The sequence below is a fragment of the Bombina bombina genome, chromosome 3 (genome assembly GCF_027579735.1).
Source record: "Bombina bombina isolate aBomBom1 chromosome 3, aBomBom1.pri, whole genome shotgun sequence".
Lineage (NCBI taxonomy): Eukaryota > Metazoa > Chordata > Amphibia > Anura > Bombinatoridae > Bombina > Bombina bombina.
In genome coordinates this window covers 292,865,194-292,881,481 of record NC_069501.1, presented here as the reverse complement: position 1 = coordinate 292,881,481, position 16,288 = coordinate 292,865,194, and the positions used below count along the sequence as shown (strand labels likewise).

The following is a 16,288-nucleotide window of genomic DNA, read 5'->3' as shown; positions in this document are numbered from 1 at the left end:
CTTGATAGCTCCTGCGTGGCCACGCAGGACTTGGTATGCAGACCTGGTGAATATGTCATCGGCTCCACCATGGAAGCTACCTTTGAGACGAGACCTTCTTGTTCAGGGTCCGTTCGAACATCCGAATCTGGTTTCACTCCAACTGACTGCTTGGAGATTGAACGCTTGATCTTATCAAAGCGAGGGTTCTCAGATTCTGTTATTGATACTCTTGTTCAGGCCAGAAAGCCTGTAACTAGAAAAATTTACCACAAAATATGGAAAAAATATATCTGTTGGTGTGAATCTAAAGGATTCCCTTGGGACAAGGTAAAAATTCCTAAGATTCTATCCTTTCTTCAAGAAGGATTGGAGAAAGGATTATCTGCAAGTTCCTTGAAGGGACAGATTTCTGCCTTGTCTGTGTTACTTCACAAAAAGCTGGCAGCTGTGCCAGATGTTCAAGCCTTTGTTCAGGCTCTGGTTAGAATCAAGCCTGTTTACAAACCTTTGACTCCTCCTTGGAGTCTCAATTTAGTTCTTTCAGTTCTTCAGGGGGTTCCGTTTGAACCCTTACATTCCGTTGATATTAAGTTATTATCTTGGAAAGTTTTGTTTTTGGTTGCAATTTCTTCTGCTAGAAGAGTTTCAGAATTATCTGCTCTGCAGTGTTCTCCTCCTTATCTGGTGTTCCATGCAGATAAGGTGGTTTTACGTACTAAACCTGGTTTTCTTCCGAAAGTTGTTTCTAACAAAAACATTAACCAGGAGATAGTCGTGCCTTCTTTGTGTCCGCCAGTTTCAAAGAAGGAACGTTTGTTGCACAATTTGGATGTTGTTCGCGCTCTAAAATTCTATTTAGATGCTACAAAGGATTTTAGACAAACATCTTCCTTGTTTGTTGTTTATTCTGGTGAAAGGAGAGGTCAAAAAGCAACTTCTACCTCTCTCTCTTTTTGGATTAAAAGCATCATCAGATTGGCTTATGAGACTGCCGGACGGCAGCCTCCTGAAAGAATCACAGCTCATTCCACTAGGGCTGTGGCTTCCACATGGGCCTTCAAGAACGAGGCTTCTGTTGATCAGATATGTAAGGCAGCGACTTGGTCTTCACTGCACATTTTTACCAAATTTTACAAGTTTGATACTTTTGCTTCTTCTGAGGCTATTTTTGGGAGAAAGGTTTTGCAAGCCGTGGTGCCTTCCATTTAGGTGACCTGATTTGCTCCCTCCCTTCATCCGTGTCCTAAAGCTTTGGTATTGGTTCCCACAAGTAAGGATGACGCCGTGGACCGGACACACCTATGTTGGAGAAAACAGAATTTATGTTTACCTGATAAATTACTTTCTCCAACGGTGTGTCCGGTCCACGGCCCGCCTTGGTTTTTTAATCAGGTCTGATAATTTATTTTCTTTAACTACAGTCACCACGGTACCATATGATTTCTCCTATGCAAATATTCCTCCTTTACGTCGGTCGAATGACTGGGGAAGGCGGAGCCTAGGAGGGATCATGTGACCAGCTTTGCTGGGCTCTTTGCCATTTCCTGTTGGGGAAGAGAATATCCCACAAGTAAGGATGACGCCGTGGACCGGACACACCGTTGGAGAAAGTAATTTATCAGGTAAACATAAATTCTGTTTTTGACAGCGACCATGTACAAGCTATGGAAGAAAGGAAATCTCTACAGTCCCTGTTGGCTAAAAAGCAAGAAGATCTTCCTCCAAGAAGGATGAAAGACAGTTACATTGAAGTCTTGTTACCTCTTGGTAGTCAGCCTCAATTGCGGGAAAAATATCTAAATGTTTACAACAATGTGAGGTAATTCCTGATCTAAATGATCAATTAATGACGTGATGCAATCATTTTAATGCAACAATTGGCATTTTAAATAGTAATATTACTTTTTCGAGTTGTAATAAACCTATGGTGAGTAAAAATATTCAACTAATATAACAGTATAAAAATACAAATATTGTTGCATGCAAAAACAATGTTGAAGGAACACGAAATTCAAACATTTTCTTTCATTTTTCAGTTACAGGGTAAAATTTTTAGACTTTCCAGTTTTTTATTAAATACATTTTTTCCTCTAGGTTCTTTTGTTGAAGAGCATACCTAGATAGGTAGATAGCATGCATGTGACTGGAGCACTCGATGGCAGCAGTTTTACAACAATGTTATTAAATATATTATACAATTTTGATGACTAGGCGGCAGCAGTGTTTGCACAATAACATTGTTCAAAACATTTTTGCAAAACAGCTGCCATTTAATACTAAATACTAATTATTCTGAGACTATGTTCTTCAATAAAGGATGCCAAGAGAAGTAAATAAGTACTATTTTTTTTTTTTTTACTAAGCCCGCTTTACATCCTTTTTTTTTTATCGAAGTTTTTTATTTAGGTATTTAGCGTTACAACATTCAAAACATAATAGCATGTAAATTATCTCCATTTCACATCCTTATGCTTAAGAAAATGACATAAAGAAAATACAAAAATTATCTTGTAGATAACATATCTGTTTACACAAGTAGGATTTCTGAAAATAGTCCTAATACATTCAATCAAGCTTATCCATGAGAATCCTAATGAGAATCCTAATATGCATACCTAATTTTCTAAGAATATAAATATAAACTCAACTTCCTAAATAAGTAATTCACCAAATAGGATGATATCTAACGAGAAATTGTAAGACTTGAAGATAATGCTCCACATGAAAACGGGGGGGATAAGGTCAAGTTATAACTATTAGTATATTGGCATATGGTGCTTAATGGCTAAGTAATGGCAAACAATCAGTGAGTATATAGACTAGCAATGATATATGTAGCTCATAAGCTCTTCTGGGCCTAGATAAACTTGTGACACAAGAATAAGACGTTAGCCTTTGTGGTGATCTCTCTTGTGTCATATATATATATATATTATAATAAAAGTGAAGCATCTAAACATTTCAATATCTATAAGTAAGTAGTCACAGAATGAGATAATGTCGCACAACTTTGTAGTGCATAGTTAGACCACTATTCCAGAAGCTCTGACAAAAATATAATTTGTTTATGAATGCAATAAACAATTGGGAATGTGAACACATTACTCTAGAGTCCGGTAAAAACTACGCACAGATAATAGACCACTTTTGAGCTTGCAAACATTTGTAAAACTTACTAAAGGAGAAGTTTGTCATAGATCATATTAGTATGAAGAGTATAGGGAACATAAAACCAATAACTTTCAAAATGAGAACTCCACTGTAGCGTAAATTTAACCTTTCCTACTTAAAGCTGTTGTTGGAAAGACAGATCCAAATTAACCGAGTGAGCCCATACAAGATAACTTACATCCTTTCCTCTTCCTAAGTAATAAGGGGTGATCACAGTAAATTAGAGCATGATTATTTTACAAAATTTAAAACATGTTTAGTTGAAAGGGAAGTCAGTTATGTAGGAGAAGAGTCAACACTACCTAACTTAATGAATTAAAGCCTAAAGGTATGTGGCATTGATCTTTCAGGATACTGGAAGTGAGTCAATGGAATACTGGAGCGGCGTAGCCCGTGATCATAATTATCTGAGGTGGAAAGGCGTATTTTTTCCTCTATAGCTCAGGATTAGTATTATAGGACTGAGGAGGAATGCAGTGCTAACACTACCTAAATTGTCCGGTAAATAAAATAGTTGAGGAAAGAAACAGACACTGTCAACCTAAGCACTATAACAGTACCTATGTAGAGATAGGGAGTTAGAGCATATGGCATAATCGTGTACAAAGAAGCTGACCCCCTTGTGGGTATGTCCTGCATTGAGAAAACTATAATATCCATTATACATTAAGTTATAATATATTCCTGGAGACTGGTTTACCCTAATAAACCTATGTACAAATATAAACTGGAAATTGCTGGTAGCTAACTGTAAACTATACACGTTATCTGAAGATTAAAACATACAGTGCAAAAACTTTCACTACAGTATATCAGTAAAAGGGATAAGTTAGTTTAAGATATATGGTCTTATTCTCCCACTTAACTTTTAGAATCATTCAGCTTCTCTATCCTATGCCCCAGATAAAAAACAACGAATGAGAGTTTGTCAATATGCAATCCCCAGTCTCTTTCAGATGGTGGTGTAGTATAAAAGGACCTACTGTAGTGGGAATGAGGGTACCTAAAATAAAGCTCACAGTCTCGGCATCAGACAAGAGGCCAGAGGGCTCCACACAGGATCTTATGTATTGAGCCGCTGCAATCGAGTCATGGTTGAGGAGGATATATGCCACAACTATCAGTAGTTTCACTAAACACTTCGGGACACAGTCCATCCCAAGTCCCCTCTTGACCGGCCGCATCTCGTGGGAACTCGGGTTCAACCCCTCATCTTTCACCTCGGTTGCGTGCGTCATGAAGTAAGTAGTTGCGGTATCTGGAAGTAATTCTCTTGTAGGCTCATCTACCTCAGCATTGTGGTCTCCCTCACGCCTTTCCAACGGGTCTCTTAACACCTTCCCGCTCTGCTCTTACACTCTGTGTAAGTGAGGTAAAATGCTTCTCCATCTTAAGAGAAATCATTTTCAGTAGGGCTAGGACATCTGACTCCATAATTAGTTAGTAGGGCCGTGTATTTTCTGGTTTTTCCACAATCCGCACCTCTCAGTGTACTAAGGCAACGGAGTTCAGTCAGTGTGATAAATTCTTGTATTCTCAGCAGAATTAATGCCGCTTTACCCGGCTGATTGTCAAGCCGGGGGGCAAGTTAGTAAGGTGTCTTAGGCCGCTAGTTTCTGTCTCAATAGGTTTGGATCTTCTGGTAACGGGATAGCAGTGATATAGATATCATCCGAATCCAAAACCTCTCCACAGTTAAAATTCAATTCTATGTCAAAGGATGGCATAAAAGTAATCAGGATAAACAGTAGATTACTTACATTGCCATAAGAGCTTCTGAGCCTAACATGGCCGCAACTTGGACACGCCCCCCCCCTGCTTTACATTTTAATGCACCTTACTATGATTTGCGACAAATTATATATCTTCATTTTAGGCCTAATTGTACAACAAAAAAAGTAGAGAGATTTAAAATGAGGAAAAAAAACTGCATCATTGAAAACATGACTATAAATAAATCTATAAACTTACTGATCATCCTGTGTTTTATATGTTATGTATTTGGTGTATTCTATTCCATTAGCAGTCATTACAGATCTCAATTTATAAATCTTATCCTAATATTACAACTAATGTAATTTTCAAATATTGCAAAAAACTCAGAATGTGGCACTCCAATAAAGCATATATAATCCAATGAAACCAGTGTGCTTGCAGTCAAAATTATGAACCAATAATAAAAAAAAGGAAGAGCAGTTCAGAATATAGAACTGCTAAAGAATGACAAAGGCTGCACAAAAACTGTTTGGAAAATATATATCAGGTTTATTTGTGTGAGAGTATATTGCCCAAATACCACCAAAAAACACACACTCATAGATGCTGTACATATACATTAACACATACAATGGAGGTTGGAGCAGTTGTAGACGATCGTAAGCAGAAATAAAATATAAAGAGGCTCTTAGGGCAACCTGCTCGCCTCTATGAATCACACAGATTGTCCGTTGTAAATGTAAATGTTACAGGAAAAAAACGTAGCACTTAGTGCTATTGGACGCTCCAAAAACAAAATCAGAAATGTTTGCGTTTGTAACTCATCCTCTTGGCAAACAGCTGAAAGGGGAAAGTCATAACTAAAAACAAATTTCACATACTCTGTTGCTAGTATATTAAATAACGATTACTAGAATCAGCACTGAGATCCCTTGTAACGGCTTCCTTATGTGTTTCGATACAGCCAGTTGTAGATTATGTTATTCAGTTTATCCCCAAAACATATCAGCTTCCTCTTCCTGTGTATACCGCAACAATGTATCCTTAAAGGTTACACTCCTGTGTTAGAAGTCCTCCTATCAAAAATTAGTGCAGAAACACACACCCATGGGATTGTATAAATGCTTTATTTTATTAGCATAAAGTTTGCTTCATTATATTAATGAATTATCTTTATTAAAAAATATGGTAGACGCTGTAGTGCAGATATACACACATGGGATTAATTGTATTAATTATTTATTTGATTAACATCGATTTTGCTTTAAATGCTTATAAAAAATATGGTAGAATAGACCTGATATATACAACTAAAACAAAATAAATTATCAGTAAGAGCCAGAACTTGCGCTCATCTTTTCAGGATTATTGCGTTGTCATATTATGAGTAGGTCTTGGGGTCTAATTTTACCCCCTTTGCTACCATAGCTCATGGTGAGTGCAGACATATTTGGAAAGGCCCCCTATGAATGTATGTAGTAGATTTAGTTTTAATATAATAGACAATTATGCTGATTTTACAAAGGAAAGCTGAGTTACCATACTAACACCTTTTTAATATTTTCGGTTAGTCCCAAAACAGGAACCGCTATCAAGCTTACCACGCTAGGGCATCTTTAGTTTCACTGCTACTTTTATCAATATTTTTTTAAGTTTTATTTTCAATTTCTTTTAGGTTTGGTCGGATCCTTGAAGACCTGGACAGCTTAGGAGGTACCGTTATAAATAACACCACACAACTTCATTTATTTATGCTTTATAGATATAATAAAAGGTTATCTTTATAATAATTCAGACATAGAGCCATAACATTTATACGTAAAATTAGTAATGGGCAGTAACATGATACCAGTAAACACAGAAAAGTCATCTGAACCAGCGATTGAGCATTTGTACTCAAATTGTAGCCGGCAAGGATAGTGGGCCAACACTTTTTATTTAGCATGAATTATGCAAATTAAATTTATAAAAGCAATTTTATTTGCATATCAGGGTCCCAAAAAAGTTAGTGTTTCAAGCCACCGTCTGGCCCTTAAAGGGACAGTCAAGTTAAAAAAAACTTACATGATTTAAATAGGGCATGTAATTTTAAACAACTTTCCAATTTACTTTTATTACCAATTTTGCTTTGTTCTCTTGGTATTCTTAGTTGAAAGCTAAATCTAGAAGGTATATATGCTTATTTCTTAGACCTTGAAGGCCACCTCCTAATCTGAAAGCATTTTGACAGTTTTTCACCACTAGAGGGCATTAGTTCATGTGTTTCATATAGATAACATTGAGCTCAGGCACGTGAAGCTCCTAAGAGCAAGCACTGATAGGCTAAAAATGCAAGTCTGTCAAAATATCTGAAATAAGGGGGAAGTTTGCAGAGCCATAGATCCAAGGTAATCACAGAAGTAAAAAGTATATTATTATAACTGTGTTGGTTATGCAAAATTGGGGAATGGGTAATAAAGGGATCATCTACCTTTTTAAACAACAAAAATTCTGGTGTTTACTGTCCCTTTAATCATGTCTGAGCGGGACACCTTTGAGTTAGTGGATCAAATTTTTTTTTAATTTTTTTTTTTTAAATCTTGACTCATAAGTAGAGATTGGAAGGCCTGAAAAAAAACGGAATACGGAAAAATAGGTTTTTTTCCAGGTTTTTTTTCCCCAGGAAAAAATAAATAAATATGTAGCGTGGAATATGTTCTTTTACAATGATAAATAATATGTCTATGACATGGTAGTCAAACTATGTAACACAAGGCTTCTGAGACTTTATGTGAAGTCTCAAATCATTGCAAATTCTCTCAGCTGAAACATTTCCACAGTGCAATTGCTGCTGAGAGCAAAGCTGCAATTTGCAAATACTATGAGAAGAAATTTTGTTTTTCCAAATGCTACAAGGATGACAAACACATCCCTGCATGCCAGATGTGCCCTAAAGACATTAGAAAATACTTTATGGAATTAATTGATGAGGGCCATGATGGAAGTGCAAGTAGCTTTTCCCTCCAAAGTTCTCTTTCTGCTGCTTCTGTATCATCACAAAGTGTTTCTTCACTAGCAGCATCTTTAAAGGGACATTACACACTAGATTTTTCTTTGCATAAATGTTTTGTAGATGATCCATTTATATAGCCCATACAGTTTTTTTTTTTAAATGTATAGTTTTGCTTATTTCTAAATAACATTGCGCTGATTTTCATACTCCTAAGCCCCAAAATTTTAGGAGAATACTGACGTATAACTACTCCAGCTTGCTTCTGTTTGTGTAAAGGGTCTCTTCATATGCAAAGGAAGGGGGAGGGGGGTGTCTGCTTTTTCCCACACGCAGTGGGTGTTCCAGCTACCTTTTTAACAGAGCCAAACTGGGAGTTTCTAAGTAATTTTTGAAAGGTTGTATACTGGATTTTTAGATCAGTATCTGTGCATATTATTCTTTATAATAGTGTCTATTACATGCAGTTATATGAAAATTGGTGTATACTGTCCCTTTAAGTAAGGAAGTGTTACAAACCACTGGCCTCACAAAAATACACAATACCTTTTAATTTATAGATAAAATGACACCTGATCAAGATCAAGCTCTTAATAAAATCTTTCACTTTACTTTCTTCAGCAGTTATAGGCTTGTTTCAATCCATGCAAACCTTAAAGTGAATGTCAAGTTTGACGAATGTGTGCCCGGTTTTTAAGAATCCTATTAAATACAGGGGCACTTTCATTCATCAAACTTTACATTTCACTCGTTTTGTTAAAATACTTACCTTTTAATTTTCAAAGCCGTTCCAGTGCTTCCCCGCCCGTCGCAAGCCTCTTCATACGTCAGCAATAATGAATCCGGCTTCCTCCAACCACGGCTTACCCCCCTGGAGCAAACATTGCCTGAGGCCAAGCCGTGATTGGAGGAAGCCGGATTCGTCATTTTTGACATATGAAGATACTTGCGACGGGCAGGGGAAGCGCTGAAGCGGCTTTCAAGAATAAAAGGTAAGTATATTAACAAAACGAGTGAAATGTAAAGTTTAATGAATGAAAGTGCCCCTGTTTTTAATAGGATTTTTAAAAACCGGGCACACATTCGTCAAACTTGACATTCACTTTAAGTTTTTAGAAGTCCATGAGAAAAATTACAAATATCAAGAGGAAGAAGAAACGGAAAATGATAGCAGTAGTTCAGAAAATGAGATAGATTAAATTGCATGTATATGTTGTGTCTGTTCCCTTTTCTCAAGTTAAACCTCGCTATGGAGCTTAAATATTGAGGTGGTCCTTACACCCCCCCCAATGACCATATTCTACTCGCACAAATAATGCCAGTTACTACCTTTTTCATTTGCAATTTTTTTTTGTATGTTGATAGTTTCTTGCTTTTTTTGTTGCTTTTGAGGGAAAGGGGGTTGGTTACCTGTTCTCATGTATAGTTGAAATGTTCTTAACATATATAGACCTTGTTATTCAATTTGTACCAAATAATAAAGTTTTAAAAAGCGTTTAGTTTAGTTACTGAAAGAGCTGTACTTTTTATATCAAGCATAATATTTTTTATATAGACTTTATTTTATGTTCCCAGTGTAACAAAATGACTTTCTATTTGTAAAATGACTCCACACTGCATTTTTTTTCCATTTTTCCGGAAAAAAACATGGAAAAAGAACAGTTTTTTTTCCATGGTTTCAAAATTTCCGGAAATTTTACATCTCTACTCATAAGTGCCTTTTTTAAAATCTTGTCACATGATTTCTCTCTGTGCAGTGCTCATTTGCTATACTCACACAAAAGCTGCCTCTGGCCAGACTCCTCTATCAATAGTCACTGCTCTAGTGGATAAGATAGGTAAGTTCCTTAACATCTGTAGTCTCACCTAGAATACTATATGAATCTAAATGCTTGTACCATCCCTTTTAGATCTATGCAAAAAGCTTATTTATCCAGACTGTGATATCAAGCTTACTGGGCACGTTTCCTGGGTAGGGAAGACATCCATGGAAGTCAAAATGCACATGTTGCAGGTTTGTGAAATACAAGAACAAGTTGTGAATATAACTGCAACACTCTGCATCATTTCACTTATGTCTCAGATTATTGCAAGGCATTGGGATGCACTTTAATAAAAACTGCTTTACATGCAAGGGGAATATTTCCGTGTTTTTTCATGACAATATACATTAAATGCTCAATATACATGAAATGACAGGTAGGAAAAATCTGATTGGCTGATTGAATCAGCCAATCAGATTCAAGTTCAATCGGATTGGCTGATCCAATCAGCCAATCAGATTGAGCTCGCATTCTATTGGCTGTTCCGATCAGCCAATAGAATGTGAGCTCAATCTGATTGGCTGATCCAATCAGCCAATCTGATTGAACTTGAATCTGATTGGCTGATTCAATCAGCCAATCAGATTTTTCCTACCTTAATTCCGATTGGCTGATAGAATCCTATCAGCCAATCGGAATTCGAGGGACGCCATCTTGGATGACGTCCCTTAAAGGAACCTTCATTCGTCGGGAGTCGCCGGAAGAAGAGGATGGATCTGCGTCGGCTGCTTCAAGATGGTCCTGCTCCGCGCCGGAAGGATGAAGATAGAAGACGCCGCCTGGATAAACATGTCTACCGGTCCGGATGTCCTCTTCTTGCCGGATAGGATGAAGACTTCGGAGCCTCTTCTGGACCTCTTCTTGCCGGATAGGATGAAGACTTCGAAGCCTCTTCTGGATGGATCAGTGATACCCGGCGTGGTGAAGATAATAAGGTAGGGAGATCTTCAGGGGCTTAGTATTACGTTTTTTAAGGGGGGTTTGGGTTAGATTAGGGGTATGTGGGTGGTGGGTTGTAATGTTGGGGGGGGGTATTGTATGTTTTTTTACAGGCAAAAGAGCTGAATTCTTTGGGGCATGCCCCGCAAAAGGCCCTTTTTAAGGGCTGGTAAGGTAAAAGAGCTGTAAACTTTTTATTTTAGAATAGGGTAGGGCATTTTTATTTTGGGGGGCTTTATTTTTTTAGGGGTTTAGAGTAGGTGTAATTAGTTTAAAATTCTTGTAATCTTTTTTTTTTATTTTTTGTAATTTAGTGTTTGTTTGTTTTTGTAATTTAGTTTAGTTGATTTAATTGTAGATAATTGTAGGTAGTTTATTTAATTAATTTATTGATAGTGTAGTGTTAGGTTTATTTGTAACTTAGGTTAGGATTTATTTTACAGGTGATTTTGTACTTATTTTAACTAGGTAGCTATTAAATAGTTATTAACTATTTAATAGCTATTGTACCTAGTTAAAATAAATACAACGTTGCCTGTAAAATAAATATAAATCCTAAAATAGCTACAATATAATTATTCGTTATATTGTAGCTATATTAGGGTTTCTTTTACAGGTAAGTATTTAGCTTTAAATAGGATTAATTTATTTAATAAGATTTATTTTATTTTGTTAGATTTAAATTATATTTAACTTAGGGGAGGGTTAGGGTTAGACTTAGCTTTAGGGGTTAATACATTTATTATAGTAGCGGCGAGGTCCGGTCGGCAGATTAGGGGTTAATACTTGAAGTTAGGTGTCAGCGATGTTAGGGAGGACAGATTAGGGGTTAATACTATTTATTATAGGGTTTTTGAGGCGGGAGTGAGGCGGTTTAGGGGTTAATACATTTATTATAGTGGCGGCGAGGTCCGGTCGCAGATTATGGGTTAATAAGTGTAAGTAAGGTAGCGGCGACGTTGGGGGGGGGCAGATTAGGGGGTAATAAATATAATATGGGGGTCGGCGATGTTAGGGGCAGCAGATTAGGGGTGCATAGGGATAATGTAGGTTGCGGCGGTGTGCGGTCGGCAGATTAGGGGTTAAAATTTTTTATTAGAGTGACGGCGATGTGGGGGGACCTCGGTTTAGGGGTACATAGGTAGTTTATGGATGTTAGTGTACATTAGAGCACAGTAGTTAAGAGCTTTATGAACCGGCGTTAGCCCAGAAAGCTCTTAACTCCTGGCTTTTTTCTGCAGCTGGAGTCTTGTCGTTAGAGTTCTAACGCTCACTTCAGCCAAGACTCTAAATACCGGCGTTAGAAAGATTCCATTGAAAAGATAGGATACGCAATTGACGTAAGGGGATCTGCGGTATGGAAAAGTCGCGGCTGGAAAGTGAGCGTTAGACCCTTTCCTGACTGACTCTAAATACCAGCGGGCGGTAAAAACCAGCGTTAGGACCCCCTAACGCTGGTTTGGACGGCTCACGCAGAACTCTAAATCTAGGCGTTAATTTGTCCTGCCTATGACCTATTGAATCAACATATTTTATATACACCTATTGCTTGTATCGATACCTTGACATTTTTAAATCATTTTTAAATTTCTAAAATTTTGCTCAAACAAGAGATCCTGCAATAATAATATATGGTGTCAAGTGATAAGTGAGCCCCACATTGTTTGATCTCACTGACAGACAGATATATTTATATTCCTTGTGTCTTTTATAGACTCTTTCGCTGATTGTTAGTCATTTTAATTTGGATATTAATATTTTGTATATATTATTTTATAGTGCCGTTTTCTTTGTGTGTGTACTGTGTATGTGTGTATGTGTGTGTGTACTATTAATATTAAAATGATATATTTGTATTAAAAAGTGTATATATGCATGTAATATATTATTATTTTATTATGTTTTACATGTATTTTGTGCAACTTTTTTTAACCCTTATAGGGTTAGATAGGGCACACAATTTTAAACAACTTTCTAATTTTACTTTTATCATCACATTTACTTTGTTCTTTTGGTATTCTTTGTTGAAAGCTAAACCTAGTGTTGAAAGCTAAACCTAGGTAGACTCATATACTAATTTCTAAGCCCTTGAAGGCCATCTCTTATTTCAGTACATTTTGTGTGTCATATAGATAACATTGTGTTCACTTCTGTGAAGTTATTTATGAGTCTGTCAAAAGAACTGAGATAAGGGGCAGTAAGCAGAGGCTTGGATACAAGGTAAAAAAATAGTATAAGTTTTGGTTATGCAAAACTGGGGAATGGGTAATAAAGGGATTATCTATCTTTTTAAACAATAAACATTTTCAAGTAGACTGTCCCTTTAAGTATTTTCAAGCCCTCCATGATACTCATTATGCATGTTGTATAACGGAGAGCTACCTGGCTGCCAGGATGGTGGATGAGCACAAAAGCGCGCACATGCCCTTAACGCTGCACGTCACAAACTTCCGTCTTAGAGTAATGAAGAGCACATGACCATTTCTTACAGCGTGCCTGACAGACTGTCTTTAGTATAGTAGAGAACCAGGAAATCACAGGCATCAAAATAAAAACTTAAAATGTAAATACATAAGTAAGTAAAAAATTATTATTGCTACATTCCATTTCTACAACAAACATTCGGGCATGCATATTCAGTTTCTTACTTTAATAAATAACAATTGATAATGTGCATATATTGTAGACAGTAAGGAGAGCGCATGCAATCAGGAGCGAGCGAGCACAAATAAATTTACGCAGGATGTCTTAGGGTGCTCTGAACAGAAAATGTAATTGTACGTTTATTTCCATAATAGTGCATTTATCTGCTATCTACTTTAAGGATTGTGAATTAAAACATTGTCAAAGGAATCAAAGTTTAATGGTCCTTTAAATTAACTAAGTATTAAAGTAATTTATCATCCGTGTGAGGATGAGGGTGCCCTTAGAACCTGCCAGTCAGATAGCCCTGAGGTAACAGGCAGACAGCAGCAATTGTTGCCTTCAGATGCCAGTCAGACAGCAGGAACTCTCACCCTGAGGTAACAGGCAGACAGCAGCAACTGTTACCTTCAGATGCCAGTGAGACAGCAGAAATTGTTACTGGGAGGTGCCAGTCAGACAGCAGGAACTGTTATCCTGAGGTAACAGTCAGACAGCAGTAACTGTTACCTTTAGATGACAGCCAGAGAGCAGGAACTGTTACCTTTAGATGACAGCCAGAGAGCAGGAACTGTTACCCTGAGGTAACAGGCAGACAGCAGCAACCGTTACCCTCAGGTGCCAGTCAGACAGCAGAAATTGTTACTGGGAGGTGCCAGTCAAACAGCAGGAACTTTTTCCCTCACATGCCAGGCAGACACTGAAAGGCTAAGAGTAAACATGCTTCATTAAAAGAATAAATAAATAAAGCAAAGGGACAAGCAGTTTTTTTATACTTTATCACTGACCATAGCACAAAATGATATGTTCTCCTCTGACTGATTTCATAAGACATGTCACTCACTGGTATTATATTGTAGACTACTCTATAGATTGACAGCTAAGCCTGTGTATGTTGTGTGTGTATTAATTAAGGCTCCTGTTGTCCCACACAATTATTTGTCTTAATTATTAATAGCAGAAGTGTGAGGACATGCCTGTAGGTTGCTTTCCTTCTCCAACCTCCCCTACTCATGCCCATTGCCACAAGATAAGGTCTAATCATTGTTTTTAATGATTAACCCCCTTATGCCAGCCACATATGGTGAGGACTGCGAGTGAGATAGGAGCTTTCTTATTGAGCCCATGTATCATATTTTTATCATGGATAAGGTGTGGGCGGGTGATGGGTGGTATCAGAAGTGGCAAATAACATTTTGGCCTGGCTAGTAGCTTAGGAGTTGACATGTTGAGCCCTGTTATGATTTATGCATGTTTACATTGCATATCTTGCTGTCTGATTTATATTTTGTTCTATTTACAAAACTTCTAATAAAAATATTAAAATAAAAAAAAAATGTCTTTTTAAAGAACGAGTGCTAGATTAATGTGACTGTTTCACACTTTTGTAGATATGTATGTACAATAATGGATTTAAAGGGTTCTTTGCAAAGATTCAGGATCAGGTTTTATACATTGACTTTATATTTCCAAACTTATTTTTCCAGCAACATGATGGTGTTTACAGCCCAGTGTTGGACGCAACCTTTGTTATGGTAGCCAGAGATCCAGAGAACAAGAGGTACACATGCAGTCCTTACACACGTTCAGTTCAATAGATCAACCTTTAAGAATAGCAGTATTTGATGTAAACCCATGAATCCCAAAGTATTCATGAAAACACACTTCATACTCTTAAAAGTACAAAGTATACAACTTCTATATTCTGGGTACATTCTTGCTTCACCTTCAAAACATTAGTTCTCATATTTATGTTGACATCAATGAAAGCAAAAAACATAACTGTTATAACATAGGTGACATAAGTCTGTTAACAATCTAAAACATATAATTTGCATTTTTTGTTACACTACTCTTGTTACATTAATGAAAAGATATTTTTTTTTTTTTGTGGGGTTTTGCTTTAAACTTTTATTAATACAAATGTTGCTTCTTGTAGGCCGGCGTTTGTCAATATGATAATCCCTGATGGTCCAGAAGAAGAGAACCTTTTCAAGCAAGGGGAATGTATGTGAACTTTATAGCTACTAAAAAAAATTGACAGGGTAATTCACTATGCACTGCTATTGCATGAATTATACAACGGATACAGCTTTCCTTTACCTCAGACATATGACGAATTCTACTATATTATGGGTTCATGTATGCCTGTTGTTAAAGAAACCTAAAATAAATCTTAGGCAGCATCTGCAATATAACTACTGTAATTCTGAAATATCTTAAACCAGGACAAGTTTATTTTGTTTTTGTTCTCCCCCCGTCCCCAATTAGGATGTCCAATGCCTGTCTCTACACATCTTCATCTTCTCTTATGTTTTCCGTCAAGTAAAAACATGTAAAGATTAGTTGTAACTAGAACCTAGCAGTTTCATATACAGGCTCCTCTGTGTTGTATTTGTGGGTGAACTATTTGAGATCTAGTAACCAGACTGCATATATGCTGCCTGTAGTGAGTTACATAATACCTCATCATGCCAATAATGGTGGCAATGACTATTTCCTTGTTCTGTCTCACTTCTATATTACTTATTGGCCCATAGTGACAGCCACATGCTGATGACTTTACAAACTCAATTGTATCTTTCATAAAACAATGTCTCTTAAATATAAAATCGGTTGTTTAACTAGTTAGCACTTCCCAAATTGAACAAATGAAACTATATTGTGTACACAGACAAACTGAAACTGTGTTTGATGTCTAACCCCAGTAATATCTTTATAACACTTCATTTCTTATGTGTTATATTTCTTCAAGTGAACAAAACGAGACGAGTGGCTTTCAGTACCGCCTCCTTACTGAAAATGGCTCCAACTGCAGACGAGAGAAACGTTGTGCATGATATGTTTCTCAATACTCTTGACACAAGGTAAGCAGAAGCACGAGATGATGATAACTGAGGTAGTCTTCAATGTTTATAGGGATATCAGAAAGTATTTAATTGCTAAATATATTCAATAACTGGGAGCTTTATTTTTTATTTTTTGCTAAATATTTTTTTTCTTCAAAAAATATTTCTAATTTCCT

At 36.8% G+C, this 16,288-nt stretch overlaps 1 protein-coding gene across 2 annotated transcripts in view; it reads left to right on the top strand.

Annotated features, from left to right (window-relative positions):
* Positions 1-16,288, top strand: part of ACOT9 (acyl-CoA thioesterase 9) — an 89,148-nt gene that overhangs the window by 24,665 nt on the left and 48,195 nt on the right. For both annotated transcript variants that reach the window (XM_053706363.1, XM_053706362.1), the window contains 7 exons: positions 1,631-1,801; positions 6,545-6,582; positions 9,616-9,696; positions 9,769-9,872; positions 14,751-14,824; positions 15,203-15,270; positions 16,019-16,130. In XM_053706363.1, coding sequence (XP_053562338.1) covers positions 1,631-1,801; positions 6,545-6,582; positions 9,616-9,696; positions 9,769-9,872; positions 14,751-14,824; positions 15,203-15,270; positions 16,019-16,130 — 648 coding nt within the window. The remainder of the gene's footprint in view (positions 1-1,630; positions 1,802-6,544; positions 6,583-9,615; positions 9,697-9,768; positions 9,873-14,750; positions 14,825-15,202; positions 15,271-16,018; positions 16,131-16,288) is intronic.